This window comes from Microplitis demolitor, chromosome 4 (assembly GCF_026212275.2).
Source record: "Microplitis demolitor isolate Queensland-Clemson2020A chromosome 4, iyMicDemo2.1a, whole genome shotgun sequence".
NCBI lineage: Eukaryota > Metazoa > Arthropoda > Insecta > Hymenoptera > Braconidae > Microplitis > Microplitis demolitor.
This window is the reverse complement of record NC_068548.1, coordinates 10,798,181-10,812,562: the sequence shown is the minus strand read 5'-3', so window position 1 is coordinate 10,812,562 and position 14,382 is coordinate 10,798,181. Positions and strand designations below refer to the sequence as shown.

General features: G+C 31.3%; 1 protein-coding gene across 1 annotated transcript; it reads right to left on the bottom strand.

The window, feature by feature from the left end:
* Positions 1 to 8,421: 8,421 nt before the first annotated feature.
* On the bottom strand, positions 8,422 to 9,138 carry LOC106693406 (putative mediator of RNA polymerase II transcription subunit 12). The gene is made up of 2 exons (XM_053738472.1): positions 8,891 to 9,138; positions 8,422 to 8,801 (listed from the first exon to the last, which is right to left on the bottom strand). The coding sequence occupies exons 1-2, from the start codon at positions 9,105 to 9,107 to the stop codon at positions 8,713 to 8,715; spliced, it is 306 nt and encodes a 101-aa protein (XP_053594447.1). The 5' UTR covers positions 9,108 to 9,138; the 3' UTR covers positions 8,422 to 8,712.
* Positions 9,139 to 14,382: the final 5,244 nt, after the last annotated feature.

Genomic DNA, 14,382 nt, shown 5'->3' with positions numbered 1-14,382 from the left:
CAACAAATGAATGTATAAGCGTATGATAATGGCGAATATTGGGAAATGGATGAATCGTAAAAATCTTCGACTTTTTTTCAGCTTTTTCCACTCTGGAAAACTATTATTTTAATTATTTATTCGCGTCTATTAATAAAATAAAATAATTTTATTTTCATAATAATCTTCGACTTTTTTTCAGCTTTTTCCTCTGTGGAAAATTTTTATTTTCATTATTATTCGTCTATTAATAAAACTAAAATTATATTTTATATATCTATTATACAGCTAAAGATTTAAGCTCCGATGTTTCATAAATATTTAAGTGCAATATTTGAAGCTTTAATCAATTTGTTTATTTTAAGAAGTTAGAGCCTTCAGCTTTACTTCCACCTGAACCTAATCTGGTTTTTTAGGCTTTATTCAATTTATTTATTTTAAAAAGAAATTAGAGCCTTTAGCTTTACTTCTAACAATAGATTCTAGTCTGCTGTTAGAAGCTTTAATCATTTTAATTATTTTATAAAAAAGCAACAGCTTTAAGCTATGCAATTTAATATTCATTTTATTATCATTTAAAAAATTGTTAATGTTATTTGAGTTTCCGGGTTTGTATTATGGTTGATAGGCCTCTGGAGGACCCACCATGAAAAAAAATGGGAACGCATCAGGATACATAGTACCTCAAGAGTGATGTAGATACGTGTGCCATTGAAATTATGAAATTAAAAAAAAAACATTCGAATTAAAAAAAAAATGATTCAGCCGCGGAATCGAACACGCGGCTCTGTGAACGTGAGGCTAAAAGTATAAGCACATGCCCATTGATCAAACTTCGAAGTAGAAGATATAAGCTAATATAAAAGTCGTATTTTAGACTTCAAGTAACAATCAAGTCTAATAATTAGTATAAGTAATAAATGATTATAAATAATAATAAATTAACCATTAGAATTGGGTGCAGTAGCAAAAAAATTATAAAAAACTATAAATAAAGTCTAAAAACTGCGTTTTGTTATTTCTTTAAATTATGTCGATAACCTTTTTTTTTTAAAAAATTAGTTAAAGACAATTACAAAAAAAAAAACTATTAATTAGTTACAAAAAAAAAAAATTCGACTCAGTTGCGGTTGTGAACTCACAACTTTAAGCTCCTGAAACAAAAACATTAACGCACGTCCACAGCGTCAACATACCAAACGATTGTAAGAGCTTTTATAAAAATCGTATTTAAAACTCTAAGTTATAAGTAAAGCTAATAATTAATATTGTTAATAAATGGTTTATATTAATTATTATTTATTAAAATTACAATTAATAATGTAAAATTTATTAATATATAAAAATACAAAGAGAGAATTATGTTTTAATATTTATTTAACCATTTGACAGCCATTTAAATTTGTTCAAAAAATTTTTAATTATAAATTATTTAAAAAATTTTATCAAATAAATATTTAAAAACTCGTTATGTTAGAAAATAATTATAAAAAAAAAAAAAAAAATCCGAGTGCGGGTTTGAACACGCAACTCTGAGCGGGTACGAAACGATGCATGGTGGGAGCAACATTTCTCCTCCGCTTACCCGCAGAGCTCGGTTTCTCTCGGCTTCTTTCGGTTTTCTGACAAACCGATAGACATAGTTGCGTGTGTGCATCGCGCGCACGGCTCTCTGGAAGGAGTAAAAATATCGCACGTTCTGGCAGCACTGCTCGGTGGATATTTCGAAAGTATAGTCCTTTAAGAATATACTGTTTAATTTTCGTAATGATATCACGAAGAGAAATTAATAGTAATGATTACCTTTCCGCTGTTTTCGAGCTCCTTGAGCTGGAAAACATTAGTGTGAATACATTTTCGAGCTCGAAAATGCTTCTCCATGCAATTGTTCTTTTATGAACTTTTCAAGCTTTAACAAGTTACGTTTTATGTTTAAGTATGAAAATTCAAAAAGCGGAAATCATTAATGAATGAGCGGTTTTTAAATTTTTATTCCCGATTATGTTCAAGAAAATAAATGTATTTAGGATGAAATTAATGTCAGTAATAAAAATAAAGATTTCAATGAGTTTTGACTCAGACCGAAGCGATAATATATAAAATATCCGTGAAAAATTATTTTTTCTTTTTTTTTTTATTGTTTCAGTGTATAGCCACATGTACGGCCTTTTACACTTTTTGCCTTTATATCGCAACTGCTTACTTTTCATGCCTTCATTGTGCGGCTGTCGCCCGACTTGTGCTTATACTGTACTGTACTATCGCAGTGATATCCTACCTCCCACCTTGGGTTTGGGAGTATAGGAACAAGGGAAACCAAAGAGAAAACCATTGCAAGTACAGTTAGGTTTGAGTACGATTTTAGTGATCAATAAATTTTCCATTTTACTGATCAATAGATCCTCATCTCGCGCCTAACGGTCAGAGACCTCCGATCGAGCTCAACGCGTGGCTAAGCGGACACCCAGCCAAGCAGCGATCTTGCTCGATGCTGCTTAACTCGGTTGATCGCCCGAGCGACACGAGAACCGCTCAGCTGCCTCTGTGGCCTTTATCCGAGAACAATATTAAAAACTGAGTGTTTTTTATTTTTTTGTTGATGATATGATTAAAATTAAAGAACGGGTTAGATGAAATTATGTCGGGATCGAAAAAGACCATAAAGACCAAGAGTTGATATGATTTCAGACGCATTTTAGTATAGCATAATATGATTTGTCCGAAAAAAATAGCATAAAATGTTTTTTTTTTTTAACTGATTAAAATTTTAAATCGATCCGCTTAGTCGTTTTTAAGATGTTTGGAAAAAATCGTTTTTCATAATTTCTTTCTCCGATTTCTCGTGGATGAATCAACCGATTGATTATTATTAAGTTGTAAAGCTGATAAGATTTTGAAATCGATTCATTCGGTCGTTTCTGAGAAATTAAAAAAAATCTAAAAACAAAATATTTTTTTTTTGTATTTTTAAATTTTCTCAGAGTCTATTCAATCAAATGGAAAGGAAAGTAGAGGGCTACACAGAAAAAAAGGTTGACTTGGCCCAAGATAAGTTTTGCCTTCATTTTTTTATTCTTGGGCTGAGTAATTGGGTTTTTTAAATCCGAGAACATTTTCTTCGACTAATATTATAAAAATATTGTATCAAGAATAATTAAATTTTAATTCAAGTTAAATAATCTTTGTTTAAGCATATTTATTTTAAGTCAAATATATTTTATTTCTAATCAAGTAAAAAAAATGATCAAAACAAGATACTTTTCTGTCTTGGTTGGTAAGTATAGTAAATTGTCACAATATATATCAACATCTCAAACCAAGAACTTTTTTTGCGTGGCAGTAGAACATTTACTTTCAGTTTGAGAAAACTACATTATCGACTCAAGACAACGTTCTATTGGAATGACAAAATTTTAATTTTGATTCAAATAAATTATAGTCTTAGTAGATAAACAGAGATGTTTCCCCTCACACAAAGGGATCTGCAATACCATCGTGAATAAGTGGGTAATCTTCCATACCTACAGTTGAGGTAGGGGGCGCTAGTAGCAGCTTCTGTTGATCTTCTATACCGGCACCCGAGAGAGGGCGCTAGTAGCATTTTTCAGTCGATTTGGTGGGGAGTGGGCCTGAGGGAAGGGGGATGTGGGATTGGGAAGGGGGGTATGAGGTTGATACTGCGGTTTGGGGCTTGGAATATGGGGTGGGGGTATGGGATTGATATGAAGAAGGATGTAGAGGGCGTTGGAGTGGGGGTATTTTTCAAATTTAGGTGGGAAAATGACGTATGCTATTATCATATTGTTTGAATGTTTCAAGATTTAACTTTAAAATACGTGGAAAGATGAGGGGGGGGGGGGTATTTTTATAACAAATGACGTGTTTCTCACTTATTAACGCATGTTTTACCTTATCTTATCTTCAACAACTTTCACTTTTTTGCTTATAACAAATGAATCATTTGTTTTCTGAAAATTTACACTTTTATCTGATATTTATCTATTTTTCTCCCATTTTTCCACCAAAATCGTAGTGGGGTTTGTATTATAAAGAGTATTTTCGTTCCGAGTCTTTACAGTTCTTCACCAGCTCTCAACTGTTCTCAAAAGTAGTAGTGTGTAAAGTTAAGCATAAAAATATATCTCAGTGAACCCGTAATAGTTATTAAAAACCTTCTGTTAAAGTGCTTATGTGTTGTTCAAAGCAGTTTGGAGAAAAAAATTTTATTCGTAAGTATTATCTATTTATTTTTCTAATTCGAATTATGATATTATTGAAAATGTTTTAAATTTCGACAGTCGGCAAAATGGATTTCACAAAAACTAATGGAACCACAACCTTGAAAGACATCTTACCTAAAAAGCAAATGGCTGAATTAAATGTCGATGGCGAATACCTGGTCACTAAATTGAAACTGATTAACACAAAATTTGGTGACAGCACTGTGGCATCGCTGGACAATCAGTTTTCTGTTTATCTGCCAAAACGTGCTACTACAGCCATTCGAGACGATTCAACACTTTTACCATCCCTGGCGGAATTGAATCACGGTGGAAACACCGTGAAAACACGGTTGAGGTGGAAACACGGTGGAATCACGGTGGATCCACGGTGGTTTCACGGTGGGTTTGTGCCATTTTATCACCGTGTAAACACGGTGATTCCACGGTGGTTACACGGTAATTCCACGGTGGTTACACGGCGATTCCACGGTGGTTACACGGTGATTCCACGGTGGTTACACTGTGATTCAACGGTAATTCCACGGTGATTACGTGGTGATTCCACGGTAATTCCACGGTGATTCCACGGCAATTACACGGTGATTCCGCGGCATACCCGCCGTGATTCCACGGTGTACTCACTGTGATTTCACGGTATTTCCATCGCAATTCCACGGTGTACCCACTGTAATTTCATAGTATTATCACCATGATTACGCGGTATATTCATGGCGGTTACATAGTGACTACACGGTGTATCTGAGGTGATTACACGGTCTGCTTACGGTGAGTACAAGATATATCTGCGGTAATGATATGAAAATTTTCTTAATAACTAGATATCAAAGAGCGTTTTTTATCGTATTTATCGTATAAAATTCTATAAGTCTTCAGTAAAGAAATGAATACTTACACACTATCCATTATTTTGTCAGAAATCCACTGTTTTACAAAAAAGATCTTTTGTGTTTTTTTAATGAACGGTTTAGGAGATGTTTATTTTCGAAATAAGAAGAATTTTTTGTATCATTAGAGCATAATTTTAAGTTCTTTTGCGAAAATTATCTTTGAACTTCAAGCTTACATATCTCTTAAACGGTCAGGTTTATTAAAAAAAAATAAGAGACATTTCTTGTAGAGCAGTGAATTTGAGGTAAAATAATGTACAGTGCGTAAGTATTCATTTCTTTGCTGAAGAGTTATAGAATTTTAAACGATAAATATTATTTCTTAAATACATTAAACTTTGAGCTTTGATATCACTTAAATGGTTGGATATACGAAAAACCCGTGAGGAACTTTTTTTTAAGAGCGATAAATTTCGTACAACAGCGTGTATTAATTATAGCTGTACACTTATTTTTAAGTAAGCAATAAAATTTTTATCATTATACTTAAATGGGATAGAATCATTACTTAGACAAGATTAAACACATTGGAATAAATTTCATTAATAAATTTTTATCATTACTTTTAGGTAACAAATAAATAATTTAAATCATGGCCAAGTAAAAAAATCTAATTTTGAAAATAAGGGACACCGTAATAAATATGTATGTGATTGCATTATTTAAAAATCTCATTACAATTAAATTATTTTCAATTTTTCAGAACTTTGCCTGCATTTACAAAGTAGAAAAGAAATAAAATATGCTCCTGGATCTTCGGATGATATTTCGATTTATTTAAAGTCCTGGTTAAGCGATTGTTTCAAAGAGTGCCGCAGGAAGTTGAAAAAATCATCCCAAAATGATGGAAAAATTCAGATTATTTAATCAAATAGACTCGAAAATATTGGCGAATTACGAAAAAAACAATTAAAAAATTTTTTTTTTATTTCTCAGAAACGACTTGTACGATAGACTTCAAAATCTAAGCAGCTCTTTAACTCAATAAGGCGCGTCGATTGTCGCCTTAACTGTCTCAATCGGTTAATTTCTTCGAGAGAAATCGTTGGAGAAAAAAATGGTGAAAAGCGCTTTTTTCGATTATCTTTGAGGTGAGTTATCCGATCGATTCCAAAATTTAGTCAACTTTGAAAGTAAGTAAAACGTGTCGATCGACGCATTGAACATTAAAATCGGTTGATTAGTTCAAAAGATATAGGCGTCGGCAAATAAAAAAAATAACAATTTATCTCGTTTTTCCCGGATAACAAACTATATTTTACCAAATGGTCAAAAAATCATACTAGCTTTTCATCTTCATAGTTTCTTTCGATCACCACGAAATGTAACGCAACTCGTTCTTTAGTTTAAATAATTTTATCATCGGGAAAATTGAAGAAACAGCGTTTTAACATTTTTCTAGGATATCTTATATATTACCTTGAATCTGACTGAAAGCTCAATTTAATCCTTATTTTGGTCATGAACATTGATTTCTGCCTGAATACGCTTATTTTATTGAAGATAATCGTGAAAAAAAATTTAAGAATGTCTAGTTAATTTATTATTTTTGATAATTTAATAATTATAAATTTCCAAACTTAAACATATAACTTTAACTTGTGTGTGCTTCAAAAGTTAATAGAAAACAATTGCAGTGCAGAGTGTTTACGAGCTCGAAGAGCTCGAAAATGTATTCACAATATTAACGAGGTTTCGTAGCTCTAAAACCACGAAAAGTTTTGGGGCTGGCCCGCAAGGCCAACCAATGCCAAGTTTTTTTTTTGTTCATACACGGAAAAAAATGATTTTTTAACTTACCATTTTTTATTTGCCTCGAGGAAATTTTAACTTACTGACGGAAATTTTTAGTACTATATATTGAAAACAACAATTTTCTTATTTAATGTTGGTTTTCATTCCATAAAAAAAAATTATTCTTGCACCAAGAATTTTCTTTTTCTTTGTAAAATAAATTACAATTTCATTTAAAAATATGCATGCGAAGATGTTGAAAAATTATACGTATGCATTTTTATTAGTATTAAATTTGTTTCTTTTTTTTTAAATAAGAAATTTTCGATTGATGAATAATATAATTCATTAAAAATTTACTTGATAAAGTTAGCAAATATATTAACTGTGTCATTTTTTTTTTTTTTTTTTAGAAAATTTGAGATCAAGTATTGTGCCGTACTTGCCAAAATTGGAGTTCACCACTACACCGGTAACAACAGTGAACTTGATACGGCTTGTGCACTTTGTCTATCACTAACCCTGAAAATTCGAACATCATTAAAGCTCTAATAACTTTAATATTATATAATAATACGATGTTCGAAAACAATAAAAAAAAGTTAAATAAATTTATATTTGAAAATTTTTTCAATTTATTTACAGTCGGCTACCCGTCATAAGTCTATCCGTAATAAGCCTCCTTTCCTCAATCAGTTGTAAAAACACGGTGGGTGCAGCGTGGAATCACCGTGGGAACACCGTAGAATCACTGTGGGTACACAGTAGAATCACGGTGAGTACACCGTGGAATCACCGTAGAACCACCGTGGAATTACCGTGTAACCACCGTATAACCACCGTGGAACCACCATGGAATCGCCGTTGAACCACCTTGTAATCACCGTGGAATCGCCGTTGAACCACCGTGAAATCACCGTGGAATCACCGTGTTTACACGGTGATAAAATGGCACAAACCCACCGTGGATCCACCGTGTTACCACCGTGTTTCCACCGTGATTCAAAACCGCCAGGGATCATTAAATCAAATTGTTGAAGAACAAAACTTATTTATTAGATATCTTGGTGGGAAATACAATAAATTTGAATTCTTTGTAAAAGAGCAGAACTAATGTCACAAACTAATAATATTAATAATGATAATATGTACATGTTTAGAATAAAAAATAAATTCCAATTATAATGTACTCAAAACGTCTTAATTTATTCATAAATAGTTCGCCATTTCCAAACTAAATTATTATTAAATTGATAATAACAATAATTATTATTATGTAGATTATGATTTAAAAGATAATAATAATAATATAAAAATTAAAAAATAAATACAAATATATATTTGTGAAAAAAAATTTTCCTTTATTAAAATATAATAATAATAATAATTATAATTATAATAATAATAATAAAATAATAATAATACTAATTATAATAAAAATAGTAATAATAATAATAATAATAATAATAATAATAATAATAATAATAATAAAAATATCAATAAAAAATTTGTGTTTATTTAAATCATATATAAAATGTAATACACGCTTACAATACTCATAATAATAATAATAATAATAATAATAATAATCGTAATCACAATGGTCAGTTGGATTCAGCTTCCATATCGACGTCACACGCTTCCCTATTTAACTGAGTCAGCAGCACTCGACAGTTTCGCTCCAGTTGGTGGAATTAGAGCTGCCAGTAATCTATTGCCTGGCTTTGCTCCACGAACACTTCAGCATCGTGGTCCTGCAGCATTCTGAAGCGTCTTACTTGAGCTTCCAGCGACTGTTGACGCTCCTGACGTCGCTGAAGCTCCACCTGTTGCTCTTGAATCTAAAGCTGCTGCTGCTCCATCTGAAGCTACTGCTGCTGAAGTTGTTGGATCCTTTCAATCTCCATCGACTGCTGCTGACGTATATGCTCCAACGCCGACAATGATTCAGCTTCAGCTAAATAAAAAACAAACAAATGAGATAAATAAATACTTTTCAATTAATAATGATAATAATTATAATGATGATAATAATAATAATAATACCATCATAAATCGATGTCGACTCAGATTCACTGGCTGAAATCTCCGGTGATGGTGGTTGTTTGCGGGTATGCCAGAGGGGCTTACCCTCATAAGTCAATGGAGCTGCTGGCTGTTGTCGGCACTGCTGCTGCTCCTGATCCTGCTGCTGCTCGGCTTCTTCCAGCAGTTCATCGATGTCAAGCTGATCATTCAGCACATCATCGATGAATATGTCCATTGACTCATCCACATCGTACCACCCGGTTGACTCCATCAGCGTGTTGACCAGCGATGGAGGTGGTACAGCTGTCGGCGAGCCCAACATCGCTTGATTTTTGAAAAAATCTATTGCGCGCTCTTCAATTAGCGTGTAATTCGATGCTGATGGCTCCTCCACAGCATCATGGGTTAACTTGAACCACCAATGACTATCAGTCCAAGTTAACCGGGTCAAAGTGTCACCGCCAATGGTGAAGATGTGGTCCCAAAATCACTCAGACTTGATGACCGTATGCTCATTTTTCATACACATCTCGACCTTACGATCTACTTCCTCAAAAATAAGAAAGTGTGAGTGGCTTCCGATCCACTCATCAGGGATGTAACATGAGTTGATCACGTTGCCCATTTTTTTTTATTCTGTAAAATTTCAATCAAAATTAAAAACGAAAGCTAGATAATAATAATAAGAGTTTTAAAATATAATTCTGATGATTACTTACATTTTTTTTCCCTGAAGAATCAAATAAAAATCAAGTGTTCACAGCTCCACACTAATAAAACATACTACACTTTGAATAGTTCGAAACGAATTGTAACTAAAACTTTTTTAGTAAAAAATTTTACTTAATCCACACACACACACACACACACACACACACACACACACACACACACACACACACACACACACACACACACACGCGCGCGCACACACACACACACACACACGCACACACACACACACACACACACACACACACACACACACACACACACACACACACACACACACACACACACACACACACACACACACACACACTACACTATTAATTAAAAACTGTAAAATGCAAAATTTTACTTAGTACCAACTACACTTTTTAGTATTGAGTAGAAGATATGTTGTATACTATTAAAATGCAGCCATTTATATACAAGAAATCCCTACTTAACTACAATAAAGACAACCCATAATTATCCTGTAATGACCAATAGCTGTTACGTTTTGGTAAAAAAGTTGACGAAAACCTTATCACTATTTCCACTACCATCAAAATAAATTTTAAGCTCCACCCAAAAAAATTTTTTCTATAAAATTTATATCTTATGAAAACAATGCTTAAATAAATTTATATACCTATATCTTAATGATTTTTTTATTTAAATTTTAATAAAATTATAATTGAAGCTTTTCCATATAAAGAAATACAAATTATTAAGCTTTTAAATAAACTATTTCAACAGATCTCAAAACTTATTATTTACATACTTAAGTTTGATACATGAGAAATTTGTTAATTTCATTGGTTTTTAATCTAATTTAAATATTTTTCTCATATACAACAATCATTTATGATTTAATTGAATAATATGTTGAATATAATATTTAATGGTTATTTGTGGAGAGGATAATTAGTGATAATTCGTTTATTTTTCTAACGTTGTTATCAATACAATCAGTTGTAAGTTTTTTAATTCTATCTTAAAACAGAGTAGCATTTTTTAGTGGATTATTAATTTTCAACTAAAAATAAATTGTCATTATACGTTTGAGTTTATGTAAGATAAGGGTCTTATTTGTATAGAGGCCATAAAATTTCTAACTTTCGTTTCCAATACAAAGAACTCATTAGAGGTTTAAATTATATTTGAATGAATTCTTATTTGTACTTATTAGTATACCTTGCGTAGCAAACGTTTCCGTTTAATGCAATGTTCGAAAATATTTTTTCACTAAGATTCTTATCACAACACCATAGAGAAAATATAAACTAACATAATTATGATAGTGCATCAGACTATTATTTTAATCTCTTTGCTTCAGTTAAGAGACAATAAAAAAAATATTTTTTTATCAAATAACATCTAAAAACATATTAAAAATAATTATTTTTTATAATTTCACATAATTATGATAGTGCATTAGATCTCTTGGAATCAGTTAAGAGAGGCAATAAATAAAAAATCTTTTTTATCAATTAACATGTAAGAAATCGTTAAAAATAATTATTTTCGTAATTTCGAGTAATTATGTTGAAGTGATTTATTGCTACACATGTATGTACATCAAAATATTCAATTAAAAAATTTTTTGGAGATGAATCATGAAAAAGAAAATAATAATAATAACGATAAATATATACAACTCAAAAATATCATTGATAAAGAAAATAAAATGCATCCTTTTAAGAACTCTTATCTTGAAATTTATACATTAAAATTTTTTAAGAATGTGTCATATTATTAAACATTTAAAAGAGAAATTGTTTTCCTAGAATTAATATAAATAATGATAACTTCAAGATTACCCATTGGTCAGAAGTTTTATTATTGTCTATATAAGAAAGAGTTTTCAGTAAGAATCATCAGTTGATTTTTAAGTTAAACACGTTTCAGTTGTGAAAAACTCCAATTATTATATATTATTATTAATACTGTAGCTGCAACAGAACATTATAATGTCTATCGCTGAATATAATAATGTTCTTAAAACAGTAGCTCAAGCTTATGAACTATTATCTCAGCTTGATGCTGTGAGTGAAGAGAAATGTGACACTTGGACAAGAATTTGTAATGATACTTGCGAACAGTTCAATAAATTATTATTAGAACGTAAAAGCAGTGTTCATGAAAAGAAAAACTTACAAACTAACATCTCACTTCTGTGTTGGTATAGTGATAAATTTTTACAATTATCTAAGCCAGTGACTGGTGGTGCTCTCAATACCAATAATTTTGTTCAATGGCGGGACTTGGAAAATGCCTTCCAAAATAGAGTTAAGACCGGTTGTGTTGTTAACCGAGGGCATATTGACTTGAGAGCATTTTTAAATGATGCAGAAGTTTTGATCATCGAAAAAATTAGTAATATTCAAAAACATGAGGGAAACCTAAAAGTAAGCGTCACTTTTTTATGCGGTTTTGAAAATGTTAAAAGTGACGTTACTATAAAAGACAATAAATCCTTGAAAACTAGAAGCGATGAAATTTACTTATCTACTCCACTTACTGATTGGTTCAATGATAGTGTATATGAGCCGCTATTGAAAAAAGTTGAAGAATTCAATCAGAAAGATTCAGGATGGAGTTTGAGTGAAATTATAAACTTAATTGTAAACATATCACGATACGCTCCACTGCAAGTTGGTTTTTCAACATATGTGAATCTACCCCGAGATATCAAACTCAAAAAGGCTGTTCTAAACATCAAAAATCATGATGTCTCTGCTTTCTTTGGTGCATCAAAGCTGCATTGTTTCCAGCAAAAAATAACCACCCTGAAAGAGTGTCATCATATCAACATGTGGATGCAGTTTTTAACCATCAAGGTATTAGATTTCCGATATCTCTCAAAGATATCCCTAAATTTGAAAAACTTAACAATTTAAAGATCAACGTTTACGGTATAGAATCAGAAACTGTAAAAAATAAAGAAGATTATTTAGATAATAATATTATAGTTCCTTTATATTTAAGTGTAAATAGTTCTACTAAAGGAACTATTCATTTATAAATGGTCGAGACAGAAATTACTTTGCATGATGATGACGAAAATCCTGAAAGTTATCAACCTATAAATCATTTTGCTTTAATTAAAAATCTCTCTAGATTAGTTAAAAGTCAGCTTACAAAATGTCAATCAAAATTATGGTTTTGCGATCGATGTTTAAATCATTTTAGATTTGAACATTCACTTGAGAAACACAAGCCAGATTGCTTGAAATATAACAAAGTAAGAATGAGATTACCAGAGCGAGATGAAGATAAAGTGTTAAGTTTTAAAAATTTAAAGCATAAGGATCCTGTACCTTATGTAGTATATGCTGACCTGGAATGTACGCTTGAGATTGAGACTAATGATACGCAAAGGCATATCCCTCACAGTGTTGCTTATTACCTGCATTGTAGTTATGACAATTGCTTATCGAGGTTTGAAATCAATCGTTCAGTTGATTGTATTAGATGGTTTTTAAGAAAATTAGAAATTCTAGGTAGAAAAGTTAACACTTATTTAAAAAATAATGTTAAAATGTTACCACTTACTGCAGATGAACAATATTATCATAATAATTCAAAAGCTTGTCACATCTGTGGAAAATTATTTAAGTCAGCTGGTGAAATAAGGTGCCGCGACCATTGTCATTTTACGGGGAAATATAGAGGTCCTACCCATAATGCATGTAATTTAAATTATAAACGGAGTCATACTATTCCTGTTATTTTTCATAATCTATCTGGTTATGATTCACATTTCATAATTAGGTCATTGTCTACAGTTTTCGATGGTCAAATCAGTATTTTACCAATCAATAAAGAAAAATATATTGCATTCACCGAGTCAATAAAAAATACATTTGTGAAGCTGAGATTTATAGACTCTTTTCGTTTTATGGCATCAAGTATTGAAAAATTAGCTTCATATCTTGACGATGGGGATAAGAAAATTACACAAAAATATTATTTTGACTCACAGCAATTTCAATTAGCTATACGTGAAGGTGTATTTCCCTATGAATACATTGATTCAATTGATAAGCTTGACGATGCTTAATTACCCGACAAAAAATTATTTTATTCCAAACTTAGTGATTGTGATATTTCAGACGAAGATTACAATCATGCCAAACAAGTTTGGAATAAAATTAATATAAATACCCTCGGAGAATATTCCGATTTATATTTAAAAACTGACGTCTTATTACTGGCTGATATATTTGAGAATTTCCGTAGCAGTTGTTACAAAACATATGAGTTAGATCCATTGCATTATTACACTGCACCGGGACTTGCTTTTGATGCTATGCTTAAGCTCACAGATGTAAAACTAGATTTATTAAATGATCCCGAGATGATATTATTCTTTGAAAAAGGTATAAGAGGCGGTGTTTCTCAATGAAAAAATCGATATGCAAAAGTTAATAATCGATTTATGGGTGAAGATTTTGATCAAAGCAAAGATGAATCTTATCTCATGTATTATGATGTAAATAATTTATACGGAGCAGCTATGAGTATGCCTTTGCCCCAAGATTCTTTTGAGTGGATACATGAGGATATTGATGTACAAAATGTTAATAAATTTTTTAATGATAATAAGTCAATTGGATATATTTTAGAAGTAGATTTTAAATATCCTATAGAATTACATGATGAGCATAAAGATTTACCTTTGTGCCCTGAACATTTTATACTGCCAGGCAGTAAATATTCAAAATTAGCTACAACACTTTATTCTAAGGAGAAATATGTTATTCATTATAAAAATTTAAAACAGTGTCTTAATTTAGGAA